The sequence below is a fragment of the Hypomesus transpacificus genome, chromosome 10 (genome assembly GCF_021917145.1).
Source record: "Hypomesus transpacificus isolate Combined female chromosome 10, fHypTra1, whole genome shotgun sequence".
NCBI lineage: Eukaryota > Metazoa > Chordata > Actinopteri > Osmeriformes > Osmeridae > Hypomesus > Hypomesus transpacificus.
This window is the reverse complement of record NC_061069.1, coordinates 13,042,209-13,063,816: the sequence shown is the minus strand read 5'-3', so window position 1 is coordinate 13,063,816 and position 21,608 is coordinate 13,042,209. Positions and strand designations below refer to the sequence as shown.

Here is a 21,608-nt window from a genome sequence, read left to right as displayed (position 1 = left end):
GTCGTTCATTTACACCTGACAGATCAGCATGTTTGGAAACGCTGATTCAGTGACAACGCACGCAGACCCAATGGGCAGAAAACATGTAGCATTAAAACGATCGCAGTGAGTTGGTTACTATGAATTCGTTTTTTCATCTATTAAATCTACATATTTCTTTATATTTTACTTTTGTATAAGCTACTTTTTAAAACAATAATGACATTGACAGAACCGCTTGATAACGAATGGTACTCACATGATTGACTAAATATTGATGACAGAAAACGTATAGGTAAAACCATTTTTAATATACCGTTAGTAATTTACAAACATATGTCTTCACATATCAGAGTAAAATCCATACAAAAGTAGCAGAATGTAAGAAGCCTGTTATTACAAAAAAGTTACAAAGTCACTGATATCTGTGAGATATTAGTGTGCAGTAAGAGACGAGTGTGTGTGTGTGTGTGTGAGCCACAGTAACAGATGCGTGTGTGTGTGTGTGTGAGCCACAGTAACAGATGAGTGTGTATGTGTGTGTGTGTGTGTGAGCCACAGTAACAGATGAGTGTGTGTGTGTGTGTGTGTGAGCCACAGTAACAGATGAGTGTGTGTGTGTGTGTGAGCCACAGTAACAGATGAGTGTGTGTGTGTGTGTGTGTGTGAGCCACAGTAACAGATGTGTGTGTGTGTGTGTGAGCCACAGTAACAGATGAGTGTGTGTGTGTGTGTGTGAGCCACAGTAACAGATGAGTGTGTGTGTGACCTGAGCCACAGTAACAGATGAGTGTGTGTGTGTGTGTGTGTGAGCCACAGTAACAGTGTTATGGTCTACAAGGCTATAGTCATCATGTCACATAGTGTTATTATAATGTTTACATTTAGTATGTACTGAGTATACTGATATCATGAATCATTCACATACCATTTTAGGCAGTAGGTCTTTGACAGAAGAATATTTACAGGATGATTGGTTTGGCCATGTGTTTTTGAAGGAGTAAAGCATGATTCTGCACCATGTGACCATGTGCTGGTCAGGGTGTGATTCCCTCTGTAGGCTGAGGGCTCGGGCACCTCTGGTGAGGGAGAATGGAACAGGAATTAAGACTGTCTCCACAGGCAACACTGGTCTCTTCTAGTCTCCTTCCCTCGTCTCCTACCCCCCTAGCTTGAGGAGGAGAGGAGTAGGTAGGGGGGAGAGGAGGAGGAGGAGGTAGGGGGGAGAGGAGGAGGAGGTAGGGGGGAGAGGAGAGGAGGTAGGGGGGAGAGGAGGAGGAGGTAGGGGGGAGAGGAGGAGGAGGTAGGGGGGAGAGGAGGAGGAGGTAGGGGGGAGAGGAGAGGAGGTAGGGGGGAGAGGAGGAGGAGGTAGGGGGGAGAGGAGGAGGAGGTAGGGGGGAGGGGAGGAGGAGGTAGGGGGGAGAGGAGGAGGAGGTAGGGGGGAGAGGAGAGGAGGTAGGGGGGAGGGGAGGAGGAGGTAGGGGGGAGAGGAGGAGGAGGTAGGGGGGAGGGGAGGAGGAGGTAGGGGGGAGAGGAGGAGGAGGTAGGGGGGAGAGGAGACTGGTTGATAGTACTGACATGAATGCATGTTCGCCCTACATAAAGATCTTTCTCTTCATATTGGTCGAGGCATCAGGTGACATCATCGGTGAGGTCATGTGATCCGAGGACATGCCCGAATACAAAGGCTGCTTCCTGTTTCTCCAGATCACCATGGCAACACGTACCAGGAACAGGATGCAGGCCAGAGCCAGCAGAACCACTGTAGACGACAACACCAACATTATCTATGATTATAATCACTCACAAATACTATTCACATGCACAGAGTCAATTGTACAGCTGGTTGATTCTGATTCTCTGATCCGATTCTTTAGTTGACTGAATCTCTGTAGTGTGTGATGCGTTTCAGGGCCAGCGACTCCTCACCGGAGAAGACGGCGTTGGCGGAGGGGTTGCCAGGTTGGTACTGCTTGGACACGATTCCCCCCAAAGCGATGATGACCACAGGGTAGATGGTCAGGATGTAGCGGACGTAGCGATCCAGAACAAAGTTCTCCAGGATGAACCTAGAACACAGAGAACACGGAGAACCCACACCATCACTGGAACGTCCAAACACACGCTACACACACTACACTTAATACACACATTTACATTTAGTCATTTAGCAGACGCTCTTATCCAGAGCGACTTACAGTAACCAGTAATTACAGACTTACAGTAATCAGCCACCTGACTCCCACCTGACACACACACCTACTAATACACATACTGTAATACACACACACTCCCTCCCTCCCTCCCTCACCAGCCCAGCACTAGCAGCAGCAGAGCACACAGGGAGGCGGTCCCCGCTGTGCCCCGGGCCACGCCCTCCACACCCAGCACCACAGACAGGTTCAGCAGGGTGGCGATGCACGTCCACGTGGTGTAGAGAGACACGCCGTTCTGGACCTGGAGAGAGAGGACAGGACATGCTTCAGGTTGGTAGTTTAAACTGTTTTTTCTTTCGGCTTTTGTCTGGCCCAGTCTGTCTGCTCTCCCAGGGGGGGGACTACAGTGTGTGTGTGTGTGTGTGTGTGTGTTCCTACCAGCAGTCGCAGGCACAGCAGGTCTCTGGGGTGTGTGTGTCTGAGCCAGACTCCGTACAGATCCACAGCGTAGCAGGAGAACAGCACCATGCAGCAGTTGGTTCCAACCATCAGAACCAGCACCACCAGGGCAGCCCACATGAGCCTGCAACACAGGGACCAGGGGTCAAGGGTCGCTTCGAGGTCCTACCCCAAAACAGCCAACCAGGCCACAGTAAGAGGTGAGGGGTCAGAGGTCAGTCTTACTCTCTGTCCCAGATCAGCAGCCACATCATGTTGAGCACCATGTTGGAGACCCAGCAGACGTAGAACCCATAGGGCAGCACAGCCTGGCTCCAATACCTGCAAACACAGGACAGGGTCACAGACATACAGACAAACAGACAGACAGACAGGGTCACATACAGACAGACAGGGTCACATCACAGACAGACAGACAGGGTCACATCACAGACAGACAGACAGGGTCACATACAGACAGACAGACAGACAGACAGACAGACAGACAGGGTCACATCACAGACAGACAGACAGGGTAACATCACAGACAGACAGACAGGGTCACATACAGACAGACAGACAGACAGGGTCACAGACAGACAGACAGACAGACAGACAGACAGACAGACAGACAGACAGGGTCACATCACAGACAGACAGACAGACAGACAGACAGACAGACAGACAGACAGACAGACAGACAGACAGGGTCACAGACAGACAGACAGGGTCACAGACAGACAGACAGACAGGGTCACATCACAGACAGACAGACAGACGGACAGGATCACATCACAGACAGACAGAGACAGGGTCACATCACAGACAGACAGACAGACAGACAGACAGACAGACAGGGTCACAGACAGACAGACAGACAGGGTCACATACAGACAGACAGGTGAGCAGGCCTACCCTCTGAAGAGGCTGGCAGCCAGGTAGAGTACCATGGCAGTCAGCCAGCTGTAGATGAGGCCCCAGATAGAGAAGGTCCAGCCTGCAGGAGTTACATCTGTCTCATACTGCTTAGACACGTTCCCTGTGCTAGTGTGGAACGGACCTGGAGGAGGGGGAGGGGGAAGAGAGGAGAGGGAGGGGAGGAGGGGGGGGAGGAAGGGAGAGGAGGGGAGGAGGAGGGGGGGAGGAGAGGGAGAGGAGAGGGAGGGGAGGAGGGGGAAGAGAGGAAGAGGGGGGGAGGGGAGGGGAGGGGAGGAGAGGGAGAGGAGGAGAGGGAGGGGGGGAGGGGATGGAGAGGAGGAAGGGGGAGGGAGAGGAGGAGGAGGGGGGAGGGAGAGGAGGGGGGAGGAGAGGGAGGGGGAGGAGAGGGAGGGGAAGAGGAGGGGGGGAGGGGAGGAAGGGAGAGGAGAGGAGAGGGGGAGGGAGGGGAAGAGGAGGGGGGGAGGGAGGGGAGGAGGAGGGGGGGAGGGGAGATGAGGGGGGGGACAGAGAAGGAGAGAAGTGAAGAGAGTGAGGAAGAGGGGTGATGGTGAGGTGAAGGGAGGACAGGAGATAGTGTGGTGGTAGGGGTGAGGGGAGGAGATGAAAGAGGAGAATATGGTTAAACACGAATGGAAGTGGCCGGGAAAAGGGAAGTCTGGGCCTCCCTGCTCGCTGCCCCCGCGACCCGATCCCCGGACAAGCGGCAGATGACGGACTGACGGACGAATGGAAGTACAGTACTGTAGTCCAATAGAACGTCATCACTGTGTAATGAGCAGCTCAATATTTACGCAACGGCTTCTTAATCAATATTTCTCCAGCTACAGGTGCGCTCGTTATCGCACACACCATCACAAACAGAGGTACTCACCCGTCCCTGCTCCAGCCAGAGCGTTAACGACTATAACTGCGATATAAACAACCGCCGACAAGACGATCAGGATGACCCTGGGGAGACTATAACCTTCCATTTTATCTGCGAAATTCTTAGGTATTAGCGTTAGCCCGTCACGAACTTACGTATCTTACTAACGCAACTACTGAAAACAGAGGTGTACGAGAGCATATATACACAAGTTGATCCTTCCACAGACAGGGTCCGCAGGACACTGCTACTAGCTGGGCTGACGACAAGTCATCTATAGACTATTAAGCACTTTTTGGGTTAGGCTACTTCCTACTTCCTACTTCTTCTGTCATGTTTTTCGAATGTAATTGTATTTACTTTTTCACGCAATCTAGCGTGAGGAGAAGAGAGGAGGAGAGATGATTAGCCTATTTATCATGTACTTAAGTGTTTGATAACGTCAGAAAAGTATCAACGACACCACACATTTGCCGCAAATGACTTATGAAACCGGAAAAGGGGGGGGGGGGGGTATTGTCAGGGAGTGACGTAAAGATGACACAGCGTGGTCACATAACCCGCGTGCCCTGCCTTTACATAAGTGACAGTTTTTAAAGACCAAGGAGCTTGTCAGTATTTGAATGGATTCTGCGGTGATTAGACTGTCCACACACAGAGGTAACTACCGGAGATGGCGAGTCACTTGTAGAGAGCTACACCTCAAGGCGGATTATAGCCTATATCTTAATGGGAGAACATTCGACTGCAGCTCAAGTTGTCGAACCCTACTTTGGATGTAAGCGTCTGCTACATACAAATGAAGGCTCTTGATTCTGTGTAGTTGGGGGCGGTCCACGGGGTTTGTGGGAAGGTATGAATGGATGAGGGGGAGTGTGAGGTCACCTAGGTGTGGATGGAGTCTGGAGTATTTTGGGGCGGAAGGTTTGTTGCAAAAAGTATAACTCATCTATTATGTAGCAGCATTTCACACTGAGCTCTGTTCCATAAAGGGAGTTTACCAAATAAGCCAGGCGTATAGTCACTAGTTCATTCGGTTCCATAAAGACAGCTCAGCGTAGTTCGAACTCAGTTGCTATGACGAATAGTTTTAGGTTCCTAAATGTTTATTGTATGTTCCTTCCTGCCAAAGTAAATTCCTTGTCTGTGCAAACTTTCATGGCGAATAAATCCCTTTCTGATTCTGACTTATGCTTCGAAACTAGCCTGGTCCAGGGCAGGCTAACCACAGATAACTGTCAGGCTTAGACCGTGTTGTTGCTTAACCAGACGTTCCAGTAAGACTGAAACCAATGACTCACCACCAGTGCCAGTCCTTCCTACAACCGACATAAGGCGGCATGAAGAGGGGGGCGACATTTTCCAAAGTGAATCCATTAATTGGGGGGGGGGGGGGGGATACATTTGTTGATCTGATTGATACATTTCGCCTTGGGCGCCAGATATGCCTCAGTTTAATATGTAGCTACATCCATAGAAAATCAAAAAGAAAAATCAAAAAGTTATGCATTAAATAATGATGAACAATGACTTCAGAATTATACAAACCTACCCTACTTTAGACTTATGTACTGTGTACTGTGTACATACTATGTACTGTTACATAGTACATAGTATGTAGTATCCTGGAGTGACCACTAGGTGTCGTTCGTTTAGCTATGTACAACAGTTATGTTCTTCCTGAAAAAGTCATCATGAGTAGGCTATCTCTTAAGTACCCTTTCTCAATTTATTATGCACCTGTTACGCCTCAAATAAAAAACTAAAATCAGAACTCATCAGAAAATGATCATGAAGAACTGTCCAAACGCTGGCGCATCAGCCAGCTGGCTTGCTTAGGTGGGCTAACGTTAACGTGTTAACCTACTCTGCTAGTTGCGTCACTTAAAACAGTAGGATACTCACCTTTGCCAGCTCCAGCAAGACTGTTAACGACCATAGTAGCAATATACACGAGCACCGACAAGACAATCAAGATCATACGGGAAACACTATAGTCTTCCATTTTAAGCAGTTTTCCGAAGGTCTTCTCTGTCATGAAATGATATGTTATACGTGAAAATCCAGCCTGGCCGCAAAATGAAATGAAACCAAAAGACAGTCAGATGTAAACACCAGCTTCTTCCTGTTTGTGTATCATCATCGGTTATTTTGTATTGATATATTAGGGTCACCTACTGGGCGGGAGGAAGTTGGATAACCACAGGGAGTAGGCACAATTGCAGGCTATTATAATGTGTGAATAATTTGTGAACTGTGGTCCGTGAATCTACAATACAAGGTTTTTATAAGGCTTTGTTGTGATAGTGATGTCACACATCTTGCGAGTAGGTAGGTGTGTGTCCTGAACCCTGAAGCTCTACTCATGCAAGCCCCGCCCACCTGTGTTAACAAGCCCCGCCCACCTGTGTTAACAAGCACTGCACACCTGTGTTAACAAGCCCCGCCCCTGTTCCCCAGCACTCAAGCAGAGGTGATAAAGGTGTGTGTTCCCTGGACATCCAGGTAGACGCTCACACACACAGGTGGGACACACAGAGAACACACAACACTGGTGTAGGTAGACCACAAACACACAGGCAGACACAACACACACAGATAGAGCACATACACAGGTAGACCACCCTGCACACACACACACAATAGACTACGCACACTACAGAACATACATACAGAGACCATATACACACACAGGTAGAGACACACAGCACACATAAGTAGAATACACACACAGGTACACACACACACACACACACACACACATACACACAGGTGGACTACACTCAGCTCTGATTGTAGATCTGCAGTGACAGGAACCCTCCCTGCTCCAGCCCTCCACACCTGCAGGGGGAGCTAGAACATAAGGGTGAGTACACCTCTGGTTCCTCATAGTGACTTCTGGGTCCTCATACTAGCTCCTGGGTTCCCTAATGAATCCTGGGTTCTCATTCTGCTCCTCGCTTGAAACCATGTGTGATGTAGCCTACTATCTGACTAACACTCATTTAGTCGATACTTTCATCCAAAGCAATGAATAGGAAAGGGATCTGAACCTGCAACCTATGATTTGGAGTCAAAAGCTCTAGCTATCCACTATCCCCAAAACGCTATATGGATGTTTTTATTGAATGCACTTTGCAGACCTATGTGCTGTATAGAACCTTTTGTACCAACAGAAGAAGCTTCTGAAGAATAGGTTCCATTCAGAACCCTTTCAGCTCAGAAAGAATCATTTAGGGGTCTGGACTGCACTCTCCATGTCATGAGAAGGGTTCTGTTTGGAACCTTGAGGTTGGAGTTGTGGAACACAGGTCAGTGTGTGGTCTCCTGACAGGAGATCCTTGGCTGGAGTGAAGTGATTCCTCTGTTGTGTAACCTGAGAGTGGCGTGTCCAGAGGTCAGCCTAGGCCTTGGCATGTTAGGGGGGGTAGATAAGGGAGGGGGTTTCTTTAAGTATCTGTTCAGAGTCTGTCCATAAATCGACATTTATGACTGTGGAACTCAGGCTTACCCTGCTGGTGGAGCCGTGGAGGACACTTCACACAGTCTCCTTCCAAAAGATAGATTTGTCATTCGTTGCATTTTTTCCTGACGCTTATCTAATGTCGCCTTGGTCAAAACGCTGTTCACCCAACCCTAAACCCAACCCAACTCTGACCCTTACCTTAACCAACTCCAAACCCTACCTCCAAGTTAGGTTTGATGTCAATCCTAGAACCCCAATGCTACCAACCCTAACTTCAGTGTTAACCCTGCCAACCCAACCCCAGGTGGACCAGATGTTCGTCCCCCAGAAGGCAGCAGGCGTGTGGGTGTGTGTTCTACTCCAGCTCCTGGCTTCAGCTCGGGCCTACTCCTCTGGCCAGGTGACTGAGGTCTGTGGCAGCATGGTGCCCCAACATGGTGGCTCTGCCAACACCACCCACAGCCCATACAGCCTGGCGCTCAACAGCACCATCTTCAGGCCTGGAGGACACATCGCTGGTAGGACAGACCGACGTAGGGAAGAAGGGAAGGGTGGGAAAGGGAAGGGTGGAGGATCCTGGTGCAGGGTGCTGGTGGAGGATGCTGGTGGAGGATGCTGGTGGAGGATGCTGGTGCAGGGTGCTGGTGGAGGGTGTTGGTGCAGGGTGCTAGTGCAGGATGTTGGTGCAGGGTGCTGGTGGAGGATGCTGGTGGAGGATGCTGGTGCAGGGTGCTGGTGGAGGATGCTGGTGGAGGATGCTGGTGGAGGGTGCTGGTGGAGGATGCTGGTGCAGGGTGCTGGTGGAGGATGCTGGTGGAGGATGCTGGTGGAGGATGCTGGTGGAGGATGCTGGTGGAGGGTGTTGGTGCAGGGTGCTAGTGCAGGATGCTGGTGTAGGATGTTGGTGCAGGGTGCTGGTGGAGGATGCTGGTGGAGGATGCTGGTGGAGGGTGTTGGTGGAGGATGCTGGTGGAGGATGCTGGTGCAGGGTGCTGGTGGAGGGTGTTGGTGCAGGGTGCTAGTGCAGGATGTTGGTGCAGGGTGCTGGTGGAGGATGCTGGTGGAGGATGCTGGTGGAGGGTGTTGGTGGAGGATGCTGGTGGAGGATGCTGGTGGAGGGTGCTGGTGGAGGATGCTGGTGCAGGGTGTTGGTGGAGGATGCTGGTGGAGGGTGCTGGTGGAGGATGCTGGTGCAGGGTGTTGGTGGAGGATGCTGGTGGAGGATGCTGGTGCAGGGTGCTGGTGGAGGGTGCTGGTGGAGGATGCTGGTGTAGGGTGCTGGTGGAGGGTGTCTTATTATCTCTTGTTGTCTTTCTCTCTCTCTCTGTCTGACTGATCATCTCTATCTCTTTCTCACACACACACACACACATACACACACACACACATACACACACACACAGTCACCCTCTCAGGGACATCAGACTTTGAGGGTTTCCTGCTCCAGGCTCGGGATGCAGCCAATCAGAACGCAGGTGCTGTGGGCTCGTTCACACTGACCAATCCCAAGCTCTCCCAGCTGCTGACCTGTGACCACATCCAGGTAGGCTGCCTCCTTGGGTCTAACGTTCTAATGTTCTAACGTTCTAAGGTTTCAATGCTCTGAGGTTCCACCGCTGTGTGGGGTTCTCCAGGGATCTGCGGTCAGCCACACCAGTGATGCCCTGAAGAGGGAGGTCCGGGTGGTGTGGAACGCCCCCATGGATGCCCCGGACATCATCCAGTTCCTGTGAGGGCTTGGATTCACTGACATCATCATCATCATCAGATAGATCAAACTGTACAAGGAATGCTCACGTGTGTGTTCAACTGTGTGTGTGTGTGTATTTGTGCCTGAATGTCTGTTTGTGTATCTGTGTGTGTGTGTGTGTTCAGAGTGACGGTGGTAGCTAAGTACAGGGTCTACTGGGTGAAGCTCCCTGGTCCAATCATCTCCCAGAGTGGTGTGACGCCCCTCCCCCCTCGCCCCACCCCCACCCCCAGCAGTCCACCCCCCACCACCCCCTCAGTTCTGCCCGGCCCGGTAAGCCTTTTCTGGGTCAGGTATGGCTCAGGGGCCCCTGGAACCCTGGTAGAGATGTGGGGATAGATCGGAGTGGATGAGCTGATGATGTGCTGATTAAGATGATGATGCATGGTTCATCCATCCCCCTCTCCATCTCTTCCCCCCCCCCCCCCCTCTTTCTCTCCTCCCTCTCACTAGTTCAGCTCAGAGGGGTGTGGCCAGTCTAAGTCCTGTCTGCAGGACCCTGCTGGCTGCGACCCGGAAGTGGATCCTCTGTGCTACTTCCTGTCCTGGAGCCCGCGGGGTCAGGGGGTGGAGTTTGAGCTTAGCGGCCCGACGGAGGGATACGTGACCTTTGCCCTCTCGCGGGACACCTGGATGGTGAGGAACTAGACCCGTTAGATGATGATGAGGATGATGATAAATATGGAGATAATGATGAGGATGCATTTGGAGATGATGATGATAATAGCAAGATCAAAATGATGTTGAAACACAAAAGTCTCCTGGTTCCAGGAAGTCAACAGGAAGTGACCCAGTGCTCTGTCTGCGTTGCTAGGGAGATGACGACGTGTACCTGTGTGTGAGGGACAGGGGCGTGGTCTACGTCAATGCTGCATACGTCACAGGAAGGACCTCGCCTGTCGATTCCTCAGAGGTGAGGCAACTCTCAGACCACACCCCCTTAGACCACACCCCCTCAGACCCCGCCCCCTCAAGCCCCCCTCCCCTGACATGCAGCACCCTGATTGGCTCCCCTCTCCTTCCAGAACGTTCTGACTGGCGTGTCGTGGCGGGCGGCGGATGGGGTTCTCCAGTGTGGGTTCCGCCGGCCCGTGCAGGTTCCCCAGGACCCAGAGCGCTTCAGCCTGGACCTGCAGCACTACGTGTTCCTGGCCAACGGAGAGGCAGAGGATGGTGAGCTGGGGTAGAACACTACATCTAGAACACTACATCTAGCACACTACATCTAGCACACTACATCTAGCACACTACATCTAGAACACTACATCTAGAACACTACATCTAGCACTATACATCTAGCACACTACATCTAGAACACTACATCTAGCACACTACATCTAGCACACTACATCTAGCACACTACATCTAGAACACTACATCTAGAACACTACATCTAGCACTATACATCTAGCACACTACATCTAGAACACTACATCTAGCACTCTACATCTAGAACACTACATCTAGAACACTACATCTAGCACACTACTCCTCTCCTTTGTTCTCCAGAAGGGCAGCTCTGCACATTCTCTACTTTACTACATCCGTCTGAGGACAGTTATCACTCACATTTATCAGTCTCTGGATGTTATAAAACAATCAGCGTGTAACTTCAGATCCTGTTTCCCTGCTACCTGGAGAACACCCAAGAAAGGTTCCTCTCCTCTCCCCTTCTCTCCTCTCCTCTCCCCTTCTCTCCTCTCCTCTCCCCTCCCCATCTCTCCTATCCTCTCCTCTCCCCTCCCCCTTTGAACAGGGCAAAGTCTTCATTCACACCAATGTCTTATCTCTCAAGCCAACGACTTCACTTCCTGTGATGTCTCACAGGAACCGTGTAAGATAAAGGCCCGGAGGTAATCTGGGGTGGCAGATCTCATAAAGAGGGAATTAAAAGAGTTTATGAGTCTATGGATTTATTTCAGGAGATGGCCAGCTGTTTAGTGACCTTTTGTTAGTTTATCAGACATTTGTAATGAGCCTTGAAACTTCAGCATGTCAGGTTCAGGATAGAGGCGGTAGGACAACATGCAGTAAAGGCATACAGTAATGGAACAGATCCTAGTCACAGTGTACATTTATCATATTAGAAAACTGCCTGTCTGTGTGTGTTTGTCTGCTGTTTTTATGTGTGTGTGTGTGTGTGTGTGTGTGTGTGTGCAGGCCGGGTGCGTAGACACACTCGCCAGCCTCTCATCTCCTCCCAGAAGGTATCCATGACTGGTCTCCCTCAGGTCCTCTCTGGCTCCCGCTCTCCAACCATCATGAAGTTCCACGGTAGGACGCCTCCGTGTGTGTGTGTGTGTGTGGACGGTAGGACGTCTCCCTGTGTGTGTGGACTGTCTGTGTGTGTACTGTGTGTGTGTGTTTATGTCATGTTGCCCCCCTCCCCTCCCTGCAGGAGTGTTGATGCTGCTGGCCTGGATGCTGGCTGGCAGCACAGGCACCTTCCTGGCCAGCTACTACCGAGAGGCCTGGCCTGGCCACACCCTGCTGGGCCAGCGGCCCTGGTTCCAGGTACCACACACACCCCGTCCCACACTGATGATGTTACCACACACATCTAGACTGAGGCGATGATGACATCACAGTGTGGATGTTCTGATTCTTGGAGACACACCCTGAACAGGAAGTGTTCAGCTGCTGTTCTGGAACTTTCCTTCCTCAGTGTATGTGTGTGTGTGTGTTCCAGTTTCATCGAGGGTTGATGGTGTTGACTGTGCTGTTGACGTCCGTGGCCTTCACTCTCCCCTTCATATACAGAGGAGGGTGGAGCAAGGTAGGTTGCACACACACATACCTTGCTACACACGCTCACTCACACACTTTTACACTATCACACACAGATAAAACACACAGTTACTGTAGTATCTCTGACTGTACATAAGAGAGCGCCCTCTCATTTTTTGTAAATTATTTGGATGTGCCTGTGTGGATCTCTGTCTCTGTGTGTGTGTACGTGTGTGTGTATGCATGTGTGTGTGTGTGTCCTCTCCAGAGAGCCGGGGTCCACCCCTACTTAGGCTGCTGTGTCATGGCCCTGACGATCCTCCAGCCAATCATGGCTGGTCTCAGACCATCACCTGACTCCCCCAGGTAGACCATCAGACAATCATCATCATCATCAGATAGTCTTCTCCAGTAGTCAGCGGTGTTTTCACGCTGTCTCTCTTCTGTGTCCTCTCTTTCTCCATTCCTCTCCTCATTCTCTCTCCCTTTCTTCCTCTTCTTAATTCTGTTCTTCCCCTCCTCAAGTCTCCTTCCTTCCTGACTGTTGTCCTGTCCTGACAGGAAGAGAGGAGGACAGGACAGAAGAGAGGAGGACACGACAGGAAGTGAGGAGGACAGGACAGGAGAGGGGAGACAGACATGAAGAGAGGAGGACAGGACAGGAAGAGAGGAGGAGGACAGGACAGGAAGAGAGGAGGACAGGACAGGAAGAGAGGAGGACAGGACAGGAAGAGAGGAGGACAGATTTACATTTATGCATTTAGCAGGACGTTAAAGGCATACAGTAATGGAACAGTCTAGCTCTCTTCCTGTCCTGTCCTCCTCTCTTCCTGTCCTGTCCTCCTCTCTTCCTGTCCTGTCCTCCTCTCTTCCTGTCCTGTCCTCCTCTCTTCATGTCCTGTCCTCCTCTCTTCCTGTCCTGTCCTCCTCTCTTCATGTTCTGTCCTCCCCTCTTCCTGTCCTGTCCTCCTCACTTCCTGTCGTGTCCTCCTCTCTTCCTGTCCTGTCCTCCTCTCTTCCTGTCCTGTCCTCCTCTCTTCCTGTCCTGTCCTCCTTTCTTCCTGTCCTGTCCTCCTCTCTTCCTGTCCTGTCCTCCTCTCTTCCTGTCCTATGCACAGCCTGTGATCCAGCCGTGGGCATGCAGTATTCTGTGTGTGAATGGAGAGCTTCTATACTTAGCCTGTGTCCTATTGAGATGAGCTCTGATCCCAGCTGTTTTCTATGCAGGCGGTGGGCATTCAACTGGCTGCACTGGGGGGCGGGCTCTGTGGCTGAGATCATGGCTGGTTGGTCCACGTCCTCACTTTCATCATAATATTCATAAAAAGCTCTGTTTCTATTGGTCTCTTGTGATGGCTGTCAGGAAGTATTTTTTAGCTGAACTAGAAACTGTGGAGTATAGGGTTCTAACACTTGAACACTTCCTCCTTGAACGACTGATGTCATATCCTCTTTCTGTGGCCTTGCAGTGGCGACCATGTTTTTGGGGGTGGGTCAGCAGTCTTTGCTCCTCCCCCTGCCTTGGGCTACGGGCGTGCTGATTGGCTATCTGATGTGGGTGTTCATCCTTAGGCTCCTCCTCACTCTCCATAAACGAGGCTGCATCAAAACATGTATGTAACATGTAACATGCACGTAACATGTTTGTGATACATATGTAACATGTTTTGTAAGACGTGTGTGTGACGTCTGTACTGCAGACTGTCCTCACATCACAGGACGATGAGTCTCTTTATCTCAGAGAACTGGACCTGAAAGGCAAACTATGCTGCTGTTGTTGATTTGATGTGGTCATCTATGTTGTTGTTGATTTGATGTGGTCATCTATGTTGTTGTTGATTTGATGTGGTCATCTCATTTCCACAGCGTCTAATGAACAGCACAGGATTCTGTCTAACCAATGGGAGACCGGTTGCTGGGTAAGACATAAAACCCAGCATATTTACATGAAAAAAATATTTTTGGGCTGGTCTGGTCTGGACTGGCCTAGTTTGGTTTGATCACTCTCTCACCCTTTCAATCTCTTTCTCTCTCCTCTCTTCCTTTCTCAGAATTCCTGCCTCAAGATGGCTGCCCTGGCCACCCTGGTTCTGGGCAACGCTGGCTTCCTGGTGGCTCTGCTCTCCTGCATCGCCGCCCTCTGAGGAAACCCACAGGGGGAGTTCCGGAACCTTCCGCCTGGTTCTAGAACACTGACGGATCTGTGTATGTGTTTGTGTGGAGGGGGGTTCCAGAACCCCAAAGACAGGCCATGGTTCTAGAGCATGTATGGGTGTTCTAGAACACTAACCCATCCAGATAGAATCCATCATCACGCTGACTTTGTGCCTACACCTACATCATCAACACTAAATTAGAACAGCCTCGCTCAACACAGACTCTTCACCATCAGTGTATGAAACCAGGGGTTAAATCATTATTAGAATCAGACACATACTATTAAGCTGGAAGGGAATTATCCTTCTCCTTTTTCTCTCTGTCTCTCTCTATTTCTTCCTGTCTCTCTCTCCCACCTCTCCTACTCTCCCTCCCTCCCTCCCCCGCTCTCTCTGTCTGCCTCTGCAGTTTGCAGCTAAACCAGTTCTGTTAAATACAGATGCTGAACTTGAGCCATGCCCTGAACAGATTACTGGGGTATTATTTGAATCACAGGACTTGTCCCAGAGAGGAGGGGACTCTTCTCTCTTCTCCTCCACTAGAAGCATCTTCATCTTAGAAGGAATCCACCATTTACCCTATTTAATATTGAAGATCTTGATGTATAATTAAATTATGATGGATAATTAAAACTGCTCTCTGCATTGAACCAACCTGCATCTCTGAGGAACAATGTCTCCTTGTAGTGAATTCACACTAATAATATAGTGAAGGTATAGTTATCAGATATACAGTATATAGTTATAATATGTATAGTGATATACAGTATATAGTTATAATATGTATAGTGAATCTACAGTTATAGGTTCTGGAATAAAAAGGGGACATGGAGAACACTACACTCTGAAAACAGAATGGTACCTTGTAGATCCGTCTGCAAGAACAGGGGGTTCTCTTCCCTGAACTCCCACGGTTCTCTTCCCTGAACTCCCACGGTTCCTCCATGTCAGAATGGAACTGACTGGGATTCTGAACAGCATCATAATGCACTGAAGAGGATTCTATCAGGCACCTAGAGCTTCTCGATATAGAATCTGTTTCAGAGGGATCTAGAATGTTCCGTGTGATTCTATACGACACGCTCTTGTTCTTAGCGTGTGAACATTAGCATGCACAGGGGAAGTTCCACAGCTCTCCCATCACATCTGTGTCCATTAGGGTTCGGACACACCAGAGTGTTACGTAAGAGACTGGGACAGCAGCCTGTCCTGCAGCATCCAGAACATGACCTTCATGTCAATAATCCTATCAACTAAGCACACTCACTCACTCACATACTTTCTCTCTCTCTCTGCATCACACTTTGTCCTCTATGTCTCTCACTCCATATCGAGCACGCACACACATTTTGTTGCGCAATGGAATGGGAAAAAAAGTCCTTTCAATATTGTCAACTTTAATTCATTTCGCAAAAGTATTCTTGCACTGCGAACGATGAAAACTACAAACAAAAAATAGAATCGTCATGAAACAACTGAACACCAAAACAAACTGAAAATCGTAAACGTCATAATACTGTAAAACAATAATAATAATATGAATACCTAGGAGCTGAACCAGACTGGCTTAAAACAGCAAACAAGCCAGGAAAGCTACAAGGATGTGGTCAATCAACCAGGCCTTAGACACTGCGAGCCAATAGCAGATCAGGGCAGATTACACAAACTGTGGAATGAAGTTAAAGTGCTTTTGATTTGACTCTCGGCTGACAGTTGTAGGACTGAGCCGTTGGGTTAATTGTAATAGCTAACCTAAATCAAGAGTGCCCCAAGCTAATAGCAGGGCAGTGTAAATGACAATGAGTTAATGTGAGTTTGATTTGAACCTCGGTTAACACTTATGGGTCACATGTTCTTGGTGCACTTGATGTGGTCAATGGGGTGCATGCGTGTGTTGGGTACAATTTAGGAGGTACCATAAATCAAGCACACTCCAAGTCTTGGTATTTTACAGTATTTGGCCTGGCTGACTCTAATGCGGCTACTAAAGCAATGTTGAGGATTCATTATTACTTATATAAACATGTCAAAACACACCAAAAATATAGGAATATATTTTAATAATGTGTCATATGCCCAAATCAGGGATTTTAATAACCCTATATTAAACCAAATCATTCCTACAGTACTTTGTATTTCTGGAACCATTTGCTTATAACCTGGGATTATTGTAATCTGTTGAGTGTCACACTATCACGTCATCAAAACATTTCATTTCAGGAGAGCAGCTGGGCCCTCCAACACAAGCCACATCGTTACACCACCACATCATCAGGGCCTTTATCACACAGTCGATGCTTAGATTAAATACCAAAATACCATAAATATAGTTTCTCCTTCGTTGAATCAATACGGTACATAAAATAGGTACAAATCTTCACAAGACAGTGTTGTCAGCACATTCACATCAGCAATCAGAAGTCTTTCAAAATCCAGAGTTATAGGGATCTGTCAGTTGTCAAGTTGTGTAAATAAGCATCCTTCGTCAACCTTGTTTCACTATAAATATTGCAGTCATTAATATATTACATATTTATATGTATTTAGTACAGGAAATTCAAGTTGTATCAATAGTAAAAATGTAACATCTAGAAAAGTGCAGGAAATATTGGCAATAAAATAAGCTGTTGGCTAGTCCTCATTCATCCTCCAACCAGGACCTCCCAGATCCTGACCCCTATGACCCCTACGACCCCTATGACCCCTAAGACCACCATGACCCCTAACCCCAAGCACATATCAGTTTATCAATCCGAAGAACGTACTTGTGTTCTTGAGAAGAACGTTCTTGATGAGATCGACCTGCAAGATCGAGTGGTGGTTCAAGAACACATCCGGGCATGTTAGGCATTCTAGTTCAGTTGCGTTCTCTGGATTGGAACAATTCTTGGCCTTGAAAGATGACGTCAAACAAGTTCACGAGAACACAAGAACGAAAAAAACGTGGATTGATAAACAGTCTCTGAGTCACCTGGACAGGCAAAAGCCACACGGCCGACCCTTCAGCTGAAGGCAGGGTTTAGCATTCACCTTCTCCCCAGATCTGACGTGTCACAGGAGCCTGTTTCAGAAGGACCAGACCATAAGGTCATCAGCTGTTCTAGCTAGACGGTTGTTGATTGGCCCGTCGGTCAAAAGTCGCTCCTCACTCCTTGCTGTGATTGGCCAACAGGCTGGCCTCCCAGCGCTGGGCCAAGGCGCTCTGTCGGCGAGAGACGGCAAAAGCAGGGGAAGAGGCGGAGGAGGGGGAGGAGGCGGAGCAGGACAGCGAGGAAGGGAACTAGGGAAGAGAAGGGGGGATGTTCACCTGTAGAACTGCAGCCAGGGCCCAGGGTCACACAGAGGTGAAGAGGGAGACAGAGATGGAGATGGAGAAGGAGATGGAGAGATAGAAACAGAGATGTTGTAGGAGATAGAGAAACAGAGATAGGGATGTGAAGAGGGGAATAGAGGTGAAGGTATAGATGGACATGAAAACAGGACGGATGATGAACATGTTCATAAGACAGAGATGAAGACAGAGATGAAGATATGAATACACACAGATGGTGTGAAGGATCATGATGAAAGATGAACAACAGATGGACGATAGATGAGTCAGATGAGGACGACATATGGATGAGTGATGGATGTGTTTCACATCCCAGATGAATCATCCACAGAGTAGACAGAACCTAATGACTACAGGTGTTTTCATCATGCTAATCAGAGCAGGGAGCCCTGGGAGGTGAATAGTACACAGAGTGTTGTCTCTGAAGTAGCCAATCTCTGATTACAGGTTTGTTTGATTTGTGTCACAGTGCACCACTGTGAGGACTTACCCTGTGGTCACATGACAAGGTGGAGCGGTCCATCTTGCGAACCCTGGAGGGGGAGGAGGGGGAGGACACACACCTCACCGGCACCTCTGAAACACACACAGGGAGGAACCATCTCTAGTCACACCCTGAGGGTCTCCTTTCATTTCCTGTCCTGTACCCCCCCCCCCCCCACCTCCCACCACCCCACCACCATCACTCACCCCCGCGGTCATAGCCCAGCCCCTCCAGCAGGCTGGGTGAGACCAGCACCGTGTCGTATCTCTCCCTGGTACCCGGCAGCTGCAGCTGGGCTCGTTGTCTCCTCCAGTCCTCCTCCCGCTGCCTCACGGCCCGGATCTCCTGCTCCACCAGCGACATGCTGCTCCGGGAGCGCAGCTTGAAGAACGGGTTCGAGCTGAACGTGCTCTCCTGCACCGTCTCCCCGCCCGCCCCGCCCGCCCCGCCCGCCCCGCCCAGCCCCGCAGAGCTCAGGCAGAACTCCGACGCACTCCGGATGATCAGATTGGACGTTTCCAGGATGATGACGCTGGACGGGTCGATGTTCGGGGACCAATCATTGAAGTGCGGGGGGGCGTGGCTTGGGGAGAGGAGGGGGAGGCCGTGAGGGCGTTGGCGGGGGCAGGCGGGGAAGGGGGTGGAGTCGGGCTCCAGGATGATGACGTTGTTGGCTGACATCTCGTGGTAGACGGGGCGGGGGGAGGAAGGGGAGGGGGAGATGGAGAAGGTGGGGGTGCAGGGGCTGGGGGCGGCCCTCCTGCGGTCGTCAGGCTGGGCGTGGGGGTGCAGGGTGGAGGGTCTGGGCCTGGCCTGTCCCTGGATCCTCTCCCGGCGGAAGTTCTCTTCCCTCTCCAGAGTGAGGCGGATCTCTCTCTCCACCTGGTTCTCCGGCTCCTCGTAGGGGGAGCGGCCGCTCAGCTCGTCCACGCCAGAGTCCTCCGAACACGGGCTGAACGTGGCGTGGTGCAGGCCGTCCCCTCCCAGGTCCGCTTCCCGGCGCGGGCGCTCAACGCTCCTCAAGGGCATGTACAGGAAGCTGTGACCTCCCTGGGATCCTCCGACCCCTGACCCTGCCCTGACCCCAGGCTGGGGGAGGACCTGACCTCTGACCTGCTCCTCCATCTGGCGCCACTGCTGCCGAGCGCTCAGGAAGTCCACGTGTTCCTCGCTGACGTTCTCACTGACGTTCTCCTGCAGGACGCAGTAGTCCTGGGGAACCCTGCGGTCAGGGTCGGAGGTGGAGGAGGAGGTGGAGGGAGAGCGGAGGACAGGGGCTCGGCTGGAGACGGTGCCCACGCAGCCCTCCTCATCCTCTGGGATCAGACCCAGGCTGGGGGCCTGGGGGCTGGAGGTCTGGAGCTGGCGGGCAGGAGGGGGGCTGGACGGCTGTTCCAGGACGAGGGGCAGATCCGAGTCGCTGCCGCCATCTTGGATTTCCGCCTCCACCGCCCCTTCCTCGCCATCTTCCTCGCCATCTTCCTTGCTGTTGGTGGCGATGGTTTTCCCCTGGTCGTCGATGTCGCTGTCCGACGACACGACAGCAAACTCCACCTGGATGCAGTCGCTGAGGTCGTCGCGGTCATGGTCGGGGTCGGGGTCGTGGTCGGGGTCGTGACCCGAGCCCGTTGAGGCGTCAGACATGACCTCATCTCTGATTGGCTGTTCCAGGATGGACGAAGGCCGGGGAACGTCAGAATGGGCGGGGCTGTCATCGGCCTCCTCAGGAAAGAGATCCTCCACCTTGTATCCGGGCCCCTCCCCTCTCTTATCCTCTCCTCTCTCCTCTCCTCTCTCCTCCTCCTCTTCCCCTCTCTCCTCCTCTTCTTTCTCCTCCTCTCCTCTCTCCTCCTCCTCTTCCCCTCTTTCCTCCTCTTCTTTCTCCTCCTCCTCCCCTCTCTCCTCCTCCTCCTCCTCTCCTCTCTCCTCCTCATCTCCTCTCTCCTCCTCCATGTTTGGCCCTTCAACAGGCTCCTCCTCCTCAGACCCTAGGGCTTCTGGGTAATTCTCCTTCCCGAAGTTTTCAATCTCGGCCCAGCAGCCTATCAGGTCACCCGAGCTGCTGGTCTCCATGGCGACGGACTGGGCAAGCGAGCGCTGTTCCGACTGTGTGTGTTCAGCGTGTGGTGTGTGTTGAGGTGTGTGTTCAGTGTGTGGTGTGTGTTGAGGTGTGTGTTCAGTGTGTGGTGTGTGTTGAGGTGTGTGTTGAGGTGTGTGTTCAGTGTGTGGTGTGTGTTGAGGTGTGTGTTCAGTGTGTGGTGTATGTTGAGGTGTGTGTTCAGCGTGTGGCGTGTGTTGAGGTGTGTGTTCAGTGTGTGGTGTGTGTTGAGGTGTGTGTTGAGGTGTGTGTTCAGTGTGTGGTGTGTGTTGAGGTGTGTGTTGAGGTGTGTGTTCAGTGTGTGGTGTGTGTTGAGGTGTGTGTTGAGGTGTGTGTTCAGTGTGTGGTGTATGTTGAGGTGTGTGTTGAGGTGTGTGTTCAGTGTGTGGTGTGTGTTGAGGTGTGTGTTCAGTGTGTGGTGTATGTTGAGGTGTGTGTTGAGGTGTGTGTTCAGTGTGTGGTGTGTGTTGAGGTGTGTGTTGCGGAGATTCACCGTCTGTTTGTTCTTTGTCTTTTATCTTCTTCAACCCAGAAGTAGCTCGCTGTGGAAACATCATCATCATCTTCATCATCATCATCAATTTCCTCATTCTCATCTTAACAATCACCTTAATCATCACCATTATCATCACCATTATTATCATCACCTTCATCATCACATCTTCCTCTTCAGTATTTTAATAATCACCACTTTTAACAAAGCAGAACTTCCTCTCATCTAACCATCCTGATCTCCTTTCTTCAACCCTCCTCTTTCCTCCTCTCCCTTTTTCTCCTCACCTTCTCTCCCCATCTCCTCCCCTCCTCTCCTTCCTCCCTTCATTTCTTCAACCCTCTCCTCCCCTCCCTTCTGTCCTCCTCCTCCCCCTCCCCTCCCTTCTCTCCTCCTCGTGTACTCCTCCCCCTCTCCCTTCTGTCCTCCTCCTCCCCCTCTCCTCCCTTCTCTCCTCCTCGTGTCCTCCTCCTCCCCCTCTCCTCCTCCTCCCCCTCTCCTCCCCCTCTCCTCCTCCTCCCCCTCTCCTCCTACTCCCCCTCTCCTCCTCCTCCCTTCTCTCCTCCTCGTGTCCTCTTCTCTCCTGACAGAGTGGGAGGAAGTCACAGAGAGGAAGGTTTTGCAGCAGCCATGGCAACGCTGTGTCTGAGCCTCTGTGTGTGTGTATGTGTGTGTGTGTGTGGGGGGGGGGGGCTGTGTGTGGGCTCACATGAGTGTGTGTGCTGC

General features: G+C 50.9%; 2 protein-coding genes and 1 long non-coding RNA gene across 12 annotated transcripts; 2 read left to right on the top strand and 1 right to left on the bottom strand.

Annotated features, from left to right (window-relative positions):
- Positions 1-17: 17 nt before the first annotated feature.
- Positions 18-2,383, top strand: LOC124472535. The gene is made up of 3 exons (XR_006956633.1): positions 18-105; positions 1,687-1,941; positions 2,294-2,383. It is a non-coding gene; the product is annotated as an uncharacterized LOC124472535 (long non-coding RNA).
- Positions 1,465-7,043, bottom strand: LOC124472515. The gene is made up of 7 exons (XM_047027428.1): positions 6,283-7,043; positions 3,489-3,633; positions 2,820-2,915; positions 2,574-2,718; positions 2,291-2,436; positions 1,909-2,048; positions 1,465-1,741 (listed from the first exon to the last, which is right to left on the bottom strand). The coding sequence occupies exons 1-7, from the start codon at positions 6,413-6,415 to the stop codon at positions 1,575-1,577; spliced, it is 972 nt and encodes a 323-aa protein (XP_046883384.1). The 5' UTR covers positions 6,416-7,043; the 3' UTR covers positions 1,465-1,574.
- LOC124472496 (putative ferric-chelate reductase 1) lies at positions 2,406-15,130 on the top strand. Of its 10 annotated transcripts, none has more exons than XM_047027381.1 (17): positions 2,710-2,794; positions 8,148-8,361; positions 9,247-9,386; positions 9,478-9,572; positions 9,719-9,866; positions 10,047-10,229; positions 10,408-10,506; positions 10,619-10,766; positions 11,350-11,427; positions 11,754-11,867; positions 11,992-12,107; positions 12,283-12,369; positions 12,589-12,686; positions 13,548-13,606; positions 13,790-13,933; positions 14,187-14,239; positions 14,372-15,130. In XM_047027381.1, exons 2-17 carry the CDS (start codon positions 8,157-8,159, stop codon positions 14,462-14,464), a joined length of 1,860 nt encoding a protein of 619 aa, XP_046883337.1. In that variant the 5' UTR covers positions 2,710-2,794; positions 8,148-8,156; the 3' UTR covers positions 14,465-15,130. The 10 variants fall into 10 exon arrangements, 8 of the variants coding, with proteins under 8 accessions (XP_046883341.1, XP_046883337.1, XP_046883338.1 ...); XR_006956630.1 differs by lacking the exon at positions 2,710-2,794 and having other exon boundaries at positions 7,084-8,361; positions 14,372-14,525; positions 14,886-15,130; XM_047027382.1 differs by lacking the exon at positions 2,710-2,794 and adding an exon at positions 7,084-7,243.
- Positions 15,131-21,608: the final 6,478 nt, after the last annotated feature.

Bases quoted from the DNA above. Each gene is read 5' to 3' on its own strand.
- LOC124472515 (XM_047027428.1), bottom strand. From the start codon at position 6,415: ATGACAGAGAAGACCTTCGGAAAACTGCTTAAAATGGAAGACTATAGT. The intron at 2,437-2,573 runs GTAGGAACACAC...CTCTCTCTCCAG, and splicing joins TGCTGTGCCTGCGACTGCTG to GTCCAGAACGGCGTGTCTCT. The intron at 2,049-2,290 runs GTGAGGGAGGGA...TCTGTGTTCTAG, and splicing joins CTGCTGCTAGTGCTGGGCTG to GTTCATCCTGGAGAACTTTG.
- LOC124472496 (XM_047027376.1), top strand. From the start codon at position 7,866: ATGACTGTGGAACTCAGGCTTACCCTGCTGGTGGAGCCGTGGAGGACA. The intron at 12,108-12,282 runs GTACCACACACA...TGTGTGTTCCAG, and splicing joins GCCAGCGGCCCTGGTTCCAG to TTTCATCGAGGGTTGATGGT. The intron at 13,607-13,789 runs GTTGGTCCACGT...GTGGCCTTGCAG, and splicing joins TGTGGCTGAGATCATGGCTG to TGGCGACCATGTTTTTGGGG.